Source organism: Tripterygium wilfordii, chromosome 16, assembly GCF_013401445.1.
Source record: "Tripterygium wilfordii isolate XIE 37 chromosome 16, ASM1340144v1, whole genome shotgun sequence".
NCBI lineage: Eukaryota > Viridiplantae > Streptophyta > Magnoliopsida > Celastrales > Celastraceae > Tripterygium > Tripterygium wilfordii.
Genome location: NC_052247.1, coordinates 4399610 through 4413093, shown reverse-complemented (window position 1 = coordinate 4413093; position 13484 = coordinate 4399610). Strand labels below are relative to the sequence as shown.

General features: G+C 36.1%; 1 protein-coding gene across 2 annotated transcripts; it reads left to right on the top strand.

Annotated features, from left to right (window-relative positions):
* Positions 1 to 6284: 6284 nt before the first annotated feature.
* LOC119981440 (ribulose-phosphate 3-epimerase, chloroplastic) lies at positions 6285 to 13338 on the top strand. Of its 2 annotated transcripts, none has more exons than XM_038824561.1 (10): positions 6285 to 6524; positions 8268 to 8382; positions 9834 to 9974; positions 10058 to 10171; positions 11230 to 11308; positions 11822 to 11931; positions 12066 to 12122; positions 12490 to 12559; positions 12663 to 12734; positions 13125 to 13332. In XM_038824561.1, exons 1-9 carry the CDS (start codon positions 6418 to 6420, stop codon positions 12710 to 12712), a joined length of 843 nt encoding a protein of 280 aa, XP_038680489.1. In that variant the 5' UTR covers positions 6285 to 6417; the 3' UTR covers positions 12713 to 12734; positions 13125 to 13332. The 2 variants fall into 2 exon arrangements, with proteins under 2 accessions (XP_038680489.1, XP_038680488.1); XM_038824560.1 differs by having other exon boundaries at positions 6286 to 6524; positions 12663 to 12753; positions 13125 to 13338.
* Positions 13339 to 13484: the final 146 nt, after the last annotated feature.

Sequence of the window (13484 nt, the reverse complement as noted above, 5' to 3'; positions counted from 1 at the left end):
AGCTAGCCTTTAATTATTGGGAAAATTAAGGATAAGTCCCTCATTGGAAAGTTTTATTCCAATAAGGACATTCTTAAAAGTCTTATTCCATAAAGTTCATATAATTTGAACTAATATTCCAAGAATGACAAAAAGTCAAAATATATGGTTTTATTGTCTAAAATACCCTTATCTTCATCCTCAAACATGGCACATGTCTCCTACACATGATTCATCTTGGTCCTCTACCGGAAGCTTCGTCTCCGCCCCTCGTGGCTTATTTGAAAGTTCTATGACATTTTTTTAGTAATTTTTCATCTGAATTTTTGTTGTGTTCGAACTAGATCTACTCATACTCACCACGAGACTTGTAGATCTTGTTGTTTTCCTTTGATCTGTCATCACATCATTATTTTTGGCAGTTTTTGTGGTTATTTTCGTGTTTTTTGATTTTGATGTGAGATCTGCAGACTGCATGTGATATGTTATCTGTTTCGATTAATTTGATATCTTTCATAATGTTATTTGTTTTATTAAAATGTTATATGTCCTTAATGAAATGTTATCTGTTTGAAGTTCTAAAATGACCAAAACCGATAACATATCATAATAGATCCAAAACAGATATAATATTTACAGATTCAGATTCAATTTCAGAAGAATATTGACAAATACAAAACATATATAATATTGACATATACAAAACAGATATAATATCATTTAAGAAACATATATAATATTTGTAGATTTAGATCCGATTTTAGATGGAAAAAAAGGTTCGAAAAAGCAATAAAACCTTAAAGGTGATGCGCCTTGATCTGTGGAGTTGATTGGAGGTGTTGATGGTCGCCGGTGTTGATCGTATTAGCCGAATCTAGCTCTTTTTCAAACGGTGACCGTGATTTCACTAAGCTTTTTTGGCGACTCAAGTGATTTTCTACTGTTGGTGATGACTGTACTTTGATCGGGATGACCTAGAGCTTCATTTTGGTAGTTCATTCGTCGAAAATGATGGTCAAACGGCCAACTTCCGATATGGTGGCGCAAGGAAGAAAAAGAAAGGAGAAAGAAGAAGAATGAGGGAGGGTATTTTGGTAAGTTGCTAGGCTTTGTCCTTTTTTCTAAAGTTTTTTTTTTAGATTGTCCTTATTGGAATACAACTTTTAAGTTTTGTACTTATGGATAAAAAAACCCCTTAATTATTTAACATGAATTTGAACAATTATATAGGTAAATTTTTATAACAAATGACACGTGTGATTTCGGCCCATATCAATCCTGGCTACATACTTGAAAAAGATTAGGATATTAATGTAGATAATTGAACTTTGCGTCTATTTATTTGAAAGATTCATCCTCATCCAACTCGATCAGGTTGTAGAGTTCTCTTCAAATTGTCATCCTAGTTTAATTGGAGCTGAGAATAAAAATCTAAGTAAAATTGTCTGATATATACAATCTCTTGTCTTGGTGTACCCTAATAAGTACAATTAATAGACAATAGAGGTAAATTTTAGCCAATTAAAATTAATGCCCCGAAAGTTATTTACAAAAATAATAAGTTCTCATGTAATTATTGGAATATCTATTTATAGTAAGAATGCAATTTAAAGAACAATGGAGGTGAAAAGTAACCTTTCTATTTCTAGTAACCAACGAAAGTTATGTTTGACGCGTGTCAGCTTCCGCTTATGTAAGGAATTTCAGTCGAATAGGACTTTTTACACCCCACGAATTACTCAAAGCACCCCAATTTCTCGTCAAAAAGCCCACTGATCAAAACACCCTAGAGTCCCTACCATTTTTCAATCCCAACTATGTTTCTTCTTCCTTGAAACCCTAGATACCCATTTTAGTGTTGGAGATGGTGGAGGCAATGGTGTTAAGGTGTTGCCATGGCAGCCATGATGTTAAATCACCTCAAAATCACCTTCTTCTTCATGAACCCTAAAGTACTCAGCTTTAGCGCTAACTCCTTCTCTCCTTCTTCAGCCCTAAATCCATGGTTACTGTTCGATCTGCTCAATCAAAGTTAAAACAAAGGATTCAGTCTTCCAATCCAAAACTCAATAGCCCTCTCTGAGAGAGGTTGTCCTTTCCACCTCCTTTCTCCCCAAACCAAACAAACCCTAACAACCCCTTCAGCTCCTTTAGCGTTAACCCTACAATCTCGCCCTCCCCTGCTTCCACTAGGGTTTCGTTCTTTTGATTTGCATCTAGAGCCTCTCCTCTCTTGTTGGTTATGTAAACATGGAGAGATCTGATAGCAAAGATTTGATGGATGTCTCTGTATGTTCATCAGGTCAACTCATTGTTTTTGGATTCAAAGTTGTGTGTTTCTTTTGGGATAGAGGTCCTTCATTGTTCAAATTTGTGATCAACTCTCTGTAGGTTCATCAAGTCACCCATTAGATCATGCTCTGTTTTTCTTCTAAACCTGGTTTCAATGTCTGCAACTGAGTTTTGAAGTGCACTTTGTGTTTTTGCTCCAAAATAGAAAAAGGGGTATATTATCAAATGTTATATTTTTAACTGGAATGTAATAATATTAGGGTGTACTTAGTTATTTTTGAGGTGCATATAATGTTGATCATTTCTATCGTGTTGGTAACCTCATGAATTGTCCACGTGAGTACTCAAAAACATGTTAAATTAACAGTGCAAGCCACGCATGACCCTTATCATAACGAGTGGCTGACGTCCTCTGATTGGTCCATTACGGTGTGATGGTCCTCACTTGATTGGTGGGATTGACTCTGTTTCTTTTCTTCGAACATGTGTGTATTCGAAGGGGGACACACATATATATAAGGAATGGGAGCGGCTACAATTAGTTTAGCTATAATTGGCTACAATTCCCCCTAAAACCATCCCCAAATCATTTTTTTTAAATATCATATTAAAATTTAAGAGTTAGGATTTAGTGTTTAGGGTTTAAGGTTTATAAAATAAGTGGTCGTTGATTGAGATGGTGAATTTGACTCCGACAGTAACTCTTAACTCAAGTGGAATGTCGTGAGTTTAAATCTCATGGATGTTTTCATTAATACAATTTGCAAGATAGAACCTTACTCAGCCTAGTGTGTGCAAATGTCACCCCGTGTTATCTTCCTGCATTGGGCTTTACCCTAAGTCTCAACTGGTGCATGGGAGTTGCGGGCTCCTCCAAATTACTTGGGGTTTATTAATCAATTATTCGGTGGACAGTTGGTTGGGTTCTACTTTACAAAAAAATCAAAAGTTTAGGATTTAGATTTATTTTTTTTCAAGAAAATCAACTATAATCACCAAATTAATCAATAACACACACAAAAAAAAAAAAAAACAAGACTTAACATGGTTTTGAGAGATTTTGGGAGTAATTGTACCTATAATAATTGTAGCCCCCTAGCCCATATCTAAGTGTTGTGTTGTGTTGTCTTTGGTTGGGACACGTGGAATTTAGGGTTCTAGTGATTCTTAAGGACCATCAAAATTTTGGCTTAATGCTTGAAAATGAATGACTTTTGTTTCTTCATGGGTATATATATGCCTAACTTTTTAATTAAGATGTTATTTTGATTAGGTCAACATTGCAAAAAGAAGATTAATATATATATATATATATATAAAGAAAAAAAATAGTGAGAGTAGTTTAATTAATTGAGATTTCTAATTACGTGGCTCATTTTGTATTTAATTGCATGGTATTAGGTCAATTTGAGATATGGTTGAAGATATGCCACATATTGTTAATATTTGGTTTACTTGAAGATCTTGACATAAATTAAGGCAAGTTTTTAGCCCTAAAAAGATTGTATAAGAAAGCAACAAAGGTTAAACCCTAGAGAGTTCTATTTCTATTTGACTAATCTATAATTGTTTATAGAATGTATGAACAAATTAATTAACAAGATGCTTTCACTAAACTCAAATTTCTTTACTTTTGACCCTATAAAATTGGACTTTGTTTATTATTAGTACAATCAAAATATATCTAAAATTATTATTGCCTCCACTGAGAAACTGATTTGTTTGAACTTTATTCATTTGGAGATTTCCCTTATATAATATGGTTTAATTTATTGTAATTTTTCAAAAATAGGTAAATTGAACCCTTTTTTTAAAAAAGAAATTATTAACAGAAAATCTTTTGCCTTTAGCTCTTCAATTTAAATTTATCGTAATAATTATATGTCTTGAGACTTGAGGTGGACAGCTTATGCAATATTACAACTTTACTAACATATAATTAGGACTTGCTACCAAGCTAACAACAAATTTTTTTTTCCCATTTTGAAATATCACTGAAATGTATTTCTCATTGGAATCAAACATTGGACACACATATACCTAAATCAATCGATTGTCAACCAAGTTACCTCGTTGGTAACGTTAAAAAAAATCCTTAACCCTACATAAGTATGAATTATTTATTAGAATAAGCTTTAGGAATTAATAATTATATATGAGAAAACACACACTAATAATAAGTTGCGGGGAAATTTTTCAAAATTTAAGAATATATAACTCATTAATGACAACTCAATAATCAAAAGTGATTCATATCAGGCATTAGGAGGGAGTCTTCCCTCTCTAAAATTCGTGGATACCATTTCTATAACAGTTCATATATGGAATTACTATATGCTTGCATCATACATGTTGTTTGTAGGCTATTGTGTGGGTCTACGGATTTAAACCGATGTATATTTGAAAAGTAATGGATGAGACTTGGGAGTTCCACGTTAAAAAAAATTAAAATTATAAGTGCTTCATGTGATACTTTATGGGCAGAAAAGTCCATTAATTAGTGGATTGAAATAGCCCTAATTGGTATTCTTATTTATCTTTTCAACCTCTCCAAAAGTGTTGTCGAATGATTTATAAAAATGCTTGTATTAACCTCTTTTGCCCTTCATGGGCCGGACCCAAATTACGATTGTGGCTGGACCTTAGCAATCCAGTCGCTTGTTGGGCTACACTTTATTGAACGGTCCTTCTGCTTCCATAATACCCCCTAACTGTCATGTGAGCATTCAATTCTTATTCTCTGGATGATGGGAAGAGACTTGAAATGGTAGTAATGGGGCATTTGATTGGTATTTAGAGGGTGGAATGAGGATGGAATGAGAAAAAACAAGTAGCGCAAACAAGCCTTGAAGAATGACACTTCTAAAACTCACAATTTGTGGAATTATTAATTTGAAAATTCAAAATAAATACAAGAAGGGGAGAAAATTTATAATCAGAGAAGGGGTTCAGAAAGCTCCATTTCATTTGAACTCTTTTGTTGGGTGTCAGGCCTCAACAACATTGAGCTCCTTTACCCTTTCTCTCAACCTAGATGCTCTTATATCTGCCAGTCTCAAATAATTTTTCAGTCGCATCTCTTGCTGCCATGGCTGTCACTGCTTCCAACATGATTTGCCTCGCTTCTTCAAGTTCCTATGTTAAGTGTTGATAACTGTGCTATTTTGTTAAAATTTATTAATTAAAAAATAGATTGAAAAATGGATCGATTGATGACCTTAGATCTGGAGAGAAAGATCTGATGGTTCACAAAGTGAACAGATTATTAACATGATCGCTAATGAACCGGCTTCCCAAATCCAAATTTTATAGGACGACAAAATTATTAAGTGTTGAATCCGACAGAATCATGGCACAAAGTAAATTCCATGACAAAAATATACATTTGGTCCCTCAACTATACCTTTAATTTCATTTTTGTCATTAAACTTTTTTTTCACTTAAAATAGTCCCTCAACTATTCAAAAGTACCCCGTTCTTCCCTCAAATGATTCCGACTTGGTTAAATTTTTACACCTGTCATTCCACTTGGTTAAATTTTACACCTGTCATTTCACAAAATCCCTAAAATACTTAATTTTTTAAAATCCCCAAACTATTTTGTTGTATAGTTTAAGGACCAAAAGACATAGACATCAATAGTTTAGGGATAATATCGTTCATGTTTGTCAAAGTTTGTCAATTAGAATTAATTCGATATGTCAAATAGATATCACGTTTGATTTTTTCGACTACTCTCTCACTTGAAGGACAAAATAGATACATTTCAATAGTTGAAGAATGAATTTAATAGGAAAAAAAAATTTAAAGACGAAAGTAGAACTAAGTGTATAGTTGAGGGATGAAATGCTATATTTTACCTAAATTACATTAATCTCCTCGTATAACGAAAATGACTTGAGCCACCAAAACAAATTCTCTAACACGCGCACACGCTCACGCGCAAGTCAGCAAATCCACAGCGCCAACCATTGCAGATAAGCAAAAGCATCCAACTCAACCAAATCCAAGTGGAAACGTGGTGTCCACCCATTTTTCACATAAATTTCTCTGAGAATTTGATATCCTTTAATGGAGAGAAGGGGAAAACACACCAAACTTTCTCTCCCTACCTAATCGTTAAAGTCGATAAGAGAGACAGAGAGGATGTCAACGGCTTCACTGTGTTCATCACCTCTTAGTACCCGGATTGGTCAGGGCCTTGGGCCTCGAAAAACCCATTTCTCTCAACCCAGTTCGCTCTCGTTTACTAGGTATTTTTATTCCAGAGATTTTGCTTTATTTCAGCTGATTTTGTGGTATTTGTTTGGTTTTTTGGTGCTTATTCGTGTTTCTTTGTGATCCCAGAGGAGAATTGTAATCATTCTCTTTAAGGCATTAATCTGTTTAAGAAGTTAAATTTTTTTCTGTTTTGCTTCCTGTTTACTTCTGCTGCTGTGTATATGATTTTGAATTGTGGGATTTTGGTGGTGTAGGTCAATCACTTTGTTCTGCTAAAGTAATAACCCATTAATTTTATCAGTTTCATGTAAGACCTTTGATATGTGAACATGTTTTAGGATGATATTTTCCTTCTTTTTCTAGTTTTGAAATATTGCTAGAATTATTCCTTGTATGTTTGACATAATGCCTAGCTGAGTTTAAGATTGATGATTCAGTTTATTGTTCATCATTTTAAGCTACATTGCATCGTGTCCATCAACTTAAGTGAGGATTTATGTAAAGCTTTTACAAACTAAGAAGTATTGAGATTTGCCTTCTCTCAATCTTCAGTGGTTGCAATGAAATCAGTCAAACTACTAATTCTATTTATATTATGATCCATGTTTCACATCCTTCTTGAAATTTTTTTGTTATCCATATTTCGACGGAGCAATGAAAGGTTGAAAAGAAAGTTGTATTGTTTTAGACTTTGGATAAATTTTCTTCTGCGGTTACTTTAATATAATTTTTCAGCAAGAAAAGTAAACTCAAGTAATTTCTCATCCCAAGGTTTTTCCATATTGCTCTAATGTATAATATTGTCTTAAAAAGTTTGTCTGAGGAAAAGGCATTGAAATTTCTGAGCAATACTGAGATCCTATGTTAGTGCCCCTTACAAGTGCAATAGAGTTGAACCAGAAATCAAGTAATAAAACATCGACTATCATAGAAGCTCCATTTTATCATAGGACTACAACGAAGATAAGAAGGTTCTCTAGTCAGCAAGAATTTGGCTGTTTTGTAGAATGCCAGTAAATTTGAAGGAGCAAGTCTTTGCGGATTTTTTCCTACTTACTGCCATTGTGATATTCAGGGCCATTGTATTATCCATTTCTGCAGAAAGTATTTCAAAAGTTAAGGCCAAAACAACCAGACCTCCAGATTGTTTTGTGGAATTCAGATTCTCATCATTCCTATTGAAACAAAGTATTTATCTGTAGGAGAATGTTTTCAAGCCCATAAGTCAGGGGAATCTTATCCTCAAGGTAAAAAATGTGATGAAATTCTAGATCGTACATAGACACACGAACCAAAGAACATATTCGCGTCATGCTGAACTTTTTCAATTTTACAAAAACACATTTCATAGATATTGGATTTAGGCAAATATTCACTGGTGTACATGTAATGTGCTTTATTTTCCTGACTGGTTTCATTTAGGTTACACGATTTCCCGGAATCTGTACTAATACTTCATGAAAGTAGGGCTAATCATGACAAACCCGATGATGTGTCATTGACCAATTAATTAATGGTCAAGCAATTCTTGGATAATTGGTAAATGCTGTTCTATTTTGAATTTTATTCAGAATTCCGTGTGTTTCAACTTTCAAGTGTGATTTTTGTTAGAAGGTTCATTCATGATAAAGTTTCATTATACTTTAGCACATATTGGCATAAGGAGCTCTCTTTTCTTCAAACATTTATCTGCTACGTTCTGGGCTGTTCCAAAATCCAAACATCACATTTCTTTTCTGACATGCTTCTGTTACAATTTCTGGTACAAATTGCAGGAGGAAAGTTCATACTGTAGTGAAGGCAACAGCGCGGGTTGATAAATTCTCCAAAAGTGATATCATTGTTTCTCCATCCATTCTCTCTGCTAATTTCTCAAAGTTGGGAGAGCAGGTTCTATTTTCCTCATTGACCTTTGCTGCCAATCTAATTTCTTAACTTACTGCTTCTAGAAAAATTAGAAAGGCTGCATTTCCTGTTGAACACTCAGAATGGACTACAATTGTGATGCACAAATATGTTTTGATAGAGTCCCACATCGGTTAGGAGAGGGGAGGAAGTGCTGTATATAGATGGGAGGTAGTACCTCTCCTTAGTACCTGGGGTTTTCAGCCTAAACTGGGCCTCAAGTACAACCCCTGCCAGCACATGGGCCGTATGGTTTGGGCCAGGCTATGGGCTGGTAGATGGGTTGGGCCTTAGGTACTGAGTGATGTGTTCCTCCTTCTCTATCAATGGTATCGGAGCCCTCGTTCCTGCCCTGCGGGGAGCTCTGGTATTCATGGGCCTTGTGCCCCTGGCCCTTGGGCCGCGTCCGTGGAGTGGCCGGTCTTGGTGTTCTGTTATATGGGGCCGAAAGGATAGGGATTGGAAAGGGTCCCGAGTCCTGAGTCTATCAATGGTATCGGAGCCCTCGTTCCTGCCCTGCGGGGAGCTCTGGTATTCATGGGCCTTGTGCCCTTGGCCCTTGGGCCGCGTCCGTGGAGTGGCCGGTTTTGGTGTTCTGTTATATGGGGCCGAAAGGATAGGGATAGGGAAGGGTCCCGAGTCCTGAGTCTGAGTACTCTGCCATGGCAGGCCAAGGTGCTCCACCAACGTGGACGTTGGTCTTGAAGGGGTGGGTATTGATAGAGTCCCACATCGGTTAGGAGAGGGGAGGAAGTTGAGTACTCTGCCATGGCAGGCCAAGGTCTGCCATGGCAGGCCAAGGTGCTCCACCAACGTGGACGTTGGTCTTGAAGGGGTGGGTATTGATAGAGTCCCACATCGGTTAGGAGAGGGGAGGAAGTTGAGTACTCTGCCATGGCAGGCCAAGGTGCTCCACCAACGTGGACGTTGGTCTTGAAGGGGTGGGTATTGATAGAGTCCCACATCGGTTAGGAGAGGGGAGGAAGTGCTGCATATAGATGGGAGGTAGTACCTCTCCTTAGTACCTGGGGTTTTCAGCCTAAACTGGGCCTCAGGTACAACCCCTGCCAGCACATGGGTCGTATGGTTTGGGCCAGGCTATGCGCTGGTAGATGAGTTGGGCCTTAGGTACTGAGTGATGTGTTCCTCCTTCACTATCATGTTTCATTCACTACTGTTTTGACACTTTTGGGTGAATTTATGACATACATCATCAAATTAGGCATTTAACCAGATGTCAATAGGTTGTATTCAAGTTCCATGGGTATTCAGTTCTACTTTGATCGTTTTCTAGGTAAAAGCAGTAGAATTGGCAGGTTGTGACTGGATTCATGTCGATTTTATGACATACATCATCAAATTAGGCATTTAACCAGATGTCAATAGGTTGTATTCAAGTTCCATGGGTATTCAGTTCTACTTTGATCGTTTTCTAGGTAAAAGCAGTAGAATTGGCAGGTTGCGACTGGATTCATGTCGATGTCATGGATGGACGTTTTGTTCCAAATATTACAATTGGACCACTTGTCGTTGATGCCCTACGTCCTGTGACAGATCTTCCCTTGGATGTGCACCTGGTACCCTTGCATGTTTTCCACTTAATTTGACCTATTTGGAATATAAATAAAATATTTCCTAATACGTGAGCAAAACAATGCAGATGATAGTGGAACCTGATCAGCGAGTACCAGACTTTATTAAGGCTGGAGCAGACATAGTGAGTGTTCACTGTGAGCAATCTTCCACTATACATTTGCACCGTACAGTAAATCAAGTAAGTTTACTTTCTAAATATACATCACATAGATTGCAGTGTCTTTGTTTACATGAATATCCAGTGATTGGAATAAAAGGAGAAAAGATTGACTAATAGAAATTGTATAACATATAGGATGGATTTGGTAAAAGAACAAGGTTAAATGTTTTGAAATTCATAGGATGAAAGTTAATCGCTTTTGTCAATCGTACATTAATTCCTCTAAATGTATTAGGTTAAATGTTTTGGAGTTCATAAGATATAAGTTCACTGCTTTTGCACATTTAATTATTTTCTAAATATACCAACCGGGGGCAATACTATTTACAAAGTATATAAAGGGATCTTTATTTTGTGAGGAACGAAACTAAGATTCTGTACACAGTTACTGATTTCAAAGTCAAGGATTTTGAGGTTAATGGTATTGCAAATTCTCATTGTCCTCGTCATTGTTGGGGGTTAACATTGTGTGCAGTCTTGACTAAATATTCATAATGAAATGCGTATGAAATGGTTAGAAATACATATGAAATGATCCCAAGACTCTCTACCTAGGCTGTATTATATGATTGCAGAACTCATATGGTTGGTGAGAGAATTTAAAATTGCTTGAGCTAAAGGAAGATCTTTTTGAAGTTTGTTTGGTGAGAGATTTTAAATGTATGTAACTTGTTAGTTTTAATGAGAGAGATTTGGTTCTTACATGCATGATCAGTAAATAATTCAACATTGCTCTATTCATTCTGTATGAACACCTCACTTGGTTCCTGCTCTACGTTGCTCCTGGTTCAAAAACATATATTGATAGACAATAGAAGTATTGAAATCTTCTGGACAAGATGCTTGATAATGTATATGAAAGCTTTTTGGCATTATTACGCTAATAAATCAGGATGACATTGACAAAACTGTTCAAATCTTTTTCATGCAATTGTAATGTTTAATATTCAGTGATATAGCTCTTTTTTCAGCCTAGCCCAACATGCTTAGATGTCCTTACTTTTATATGAAATGTTTTCGCAACACGAGTGCTACCTGTTATGCATTCCCTTTACCATGTCTTTCTTTTGATATAGATAAAAAGTCTGGGAGCTAAAGCTGGAGTTGTCCTAAATCCTGGTACCCCGCTAAGTGCGATTGAGTATGTCCTTGATGGTTAGTACCTCTGGCTCACTTTTTTCCTCTTTGCATCTATAAACAATTTTTGTTTTGGTTTCCATACATATTTTATTCTCAATCCTCATACATATTTTATTCTCAATCGTGTGTAGACTACTATAAAATTGAAAAAAGAAATGGTAATGAGAAGTTGACACCCATTTATTAGTCCTGAAAGCTTTAATGACTTGCGGATGGATAGTGCTAAAGGAATGACTATAATAATTTGGGGAGATATAAAACAGAAAGGATATTATACTTCTAATGTAAGATTATACACCGCAAAGGCAGAATTCAAGTCCTCCACATTCAAGCATATCTATAACTTGTGTAACAGGGACTCAGGTCTTAGTGGTGGGCACAAGCATACCAGTGTTCATGCTAATATTTTTCAGAAGGATTCTTTTTGTCACAAATAGCAGAGCTAATTTAGAGAAGTCTTAAGAGAAACGTAAAATTTGAACCAAATGAAATGAAATCGATGACCTAATCATATTCTTATGTTCACAGTCGTTGATCTGGTCTTGATTATGTCGGTGAATCCTGGCTTTGGTGGACAGAGCTTTATTGAGAGCCAAGTAAAGAAAATATCAGAATTGAGAAGAATATGTGTGGAGAAGGTATGATCTTTTGTGTCGGTGTCGTTGCACACATCTCCAAGCGTGTCTGTGGCTGTTGTTGATGGATATATTTCTATTTGCCTTTGTGCTTGTATGAATAGGAAGGATATTGACATTTAATTATGTTTACGCAGGGAGTAAACCCGTGGATCGAGGTGGATGGTGGAGTTGGTCCAAAAAATGCATATAAGGTTTGATATCTGAAATGGCATTCCATTCCATAGCTCATGGTTACTGCTTGACTGTAGACTATGACGTCTAGTCATCTAGTTCTCTAATTTCTTCAGTGTTTCATAGCATCTTTCAATAAGCTTAAATGAAATCCCAAAGTATGACATATGTGGTCATTGATTGATATAGACAACTAACCATCACAGGATTGAAAACCTTTGCAAAATTGTCGGGCAGACCATGCTTAGTCTTTCAGTATCGAGCATTTTCAGATGCTCCAATTAATTTCCATTGAAGGACAGCTTAGATACCAATTTACACTCGTTTACAATGAAGCTGAGGCAAGGGATGTATGCATAACTTTGTACTTTTTTCCTATGCTTGTAGGTCATCGAGGCAGGAGCTAATGCTTTAGTTGCAGGTTCAGCTGTCTTTGGGGCTAAAGATTATGCTGAGGGTAAGCAGTTGCATAATGTTTTTTTTTTCTTTATCATTCTATGCTGATAAAAGATTATATGTAATTTAAACTCCTTTTGTGAATTAAATTGATTGTTTTGCAGCTATAAGAGGGATCAAAACCAGCAAGAAGCCGGTAGCAGTAGCAGTGTGATTTATGAAACACCAAAGATCTGGTTTGTTGTCGAGCATTTGGTATCCTTCCTTCGCCCTATATGCCTCCTACTGACGTACATTATGAACAATTTCTGGGTCTGATACAGTCAAAAGACTCAAAACAAGACTAAACATCTTAGAATTCAATCACGAAACCAACAAAAATGGAACTCTATGGAATCTGTTTCAAAAAAATAAAATAAAAAATACCCAGAAAATCTTCTACTTATTTTTCACGGCAGATGGAATCTACTACGAATGAATGGAATGATATTGCCTTGGATGAGCTAACAAGCTTCTTTTAGTTCATCTGAACTGTGATTCAAAACATACCTTTTGTTTTGTTTTGATGTTTTGACACATAATATCAAACCTAGGATTGAGAATGGGTTTTTTCCCCTTGTATGCAGATACAGCAGATAAGAAGTATGCTAAATCTTGTTGTTGGACGTCCCATTACTTGTTCAATCTGAAATAAAAAGAAGTCAAGGCTGTGCTCTGACTACCGCCAGGAGAAATTGTTTGTATATACCTTACTGGGAATTAATAACCTCAACTTTTGAGGCATTTCAACAAAACAAAGGAAGATAAATTGTCTTTTTTTATGCTTACCTTTCATGCTAAGATGATACTTTGTCTTCTTGGCAATCACAAATCACACTTCAGATCCTTACAAGGGAGCTTATAGTCATGACTGTCGCGTATTTGGTATATGCACTTTCTCAATCCAGATAGATTGCATGAACAAAGTACCACAAACATGTAATAGC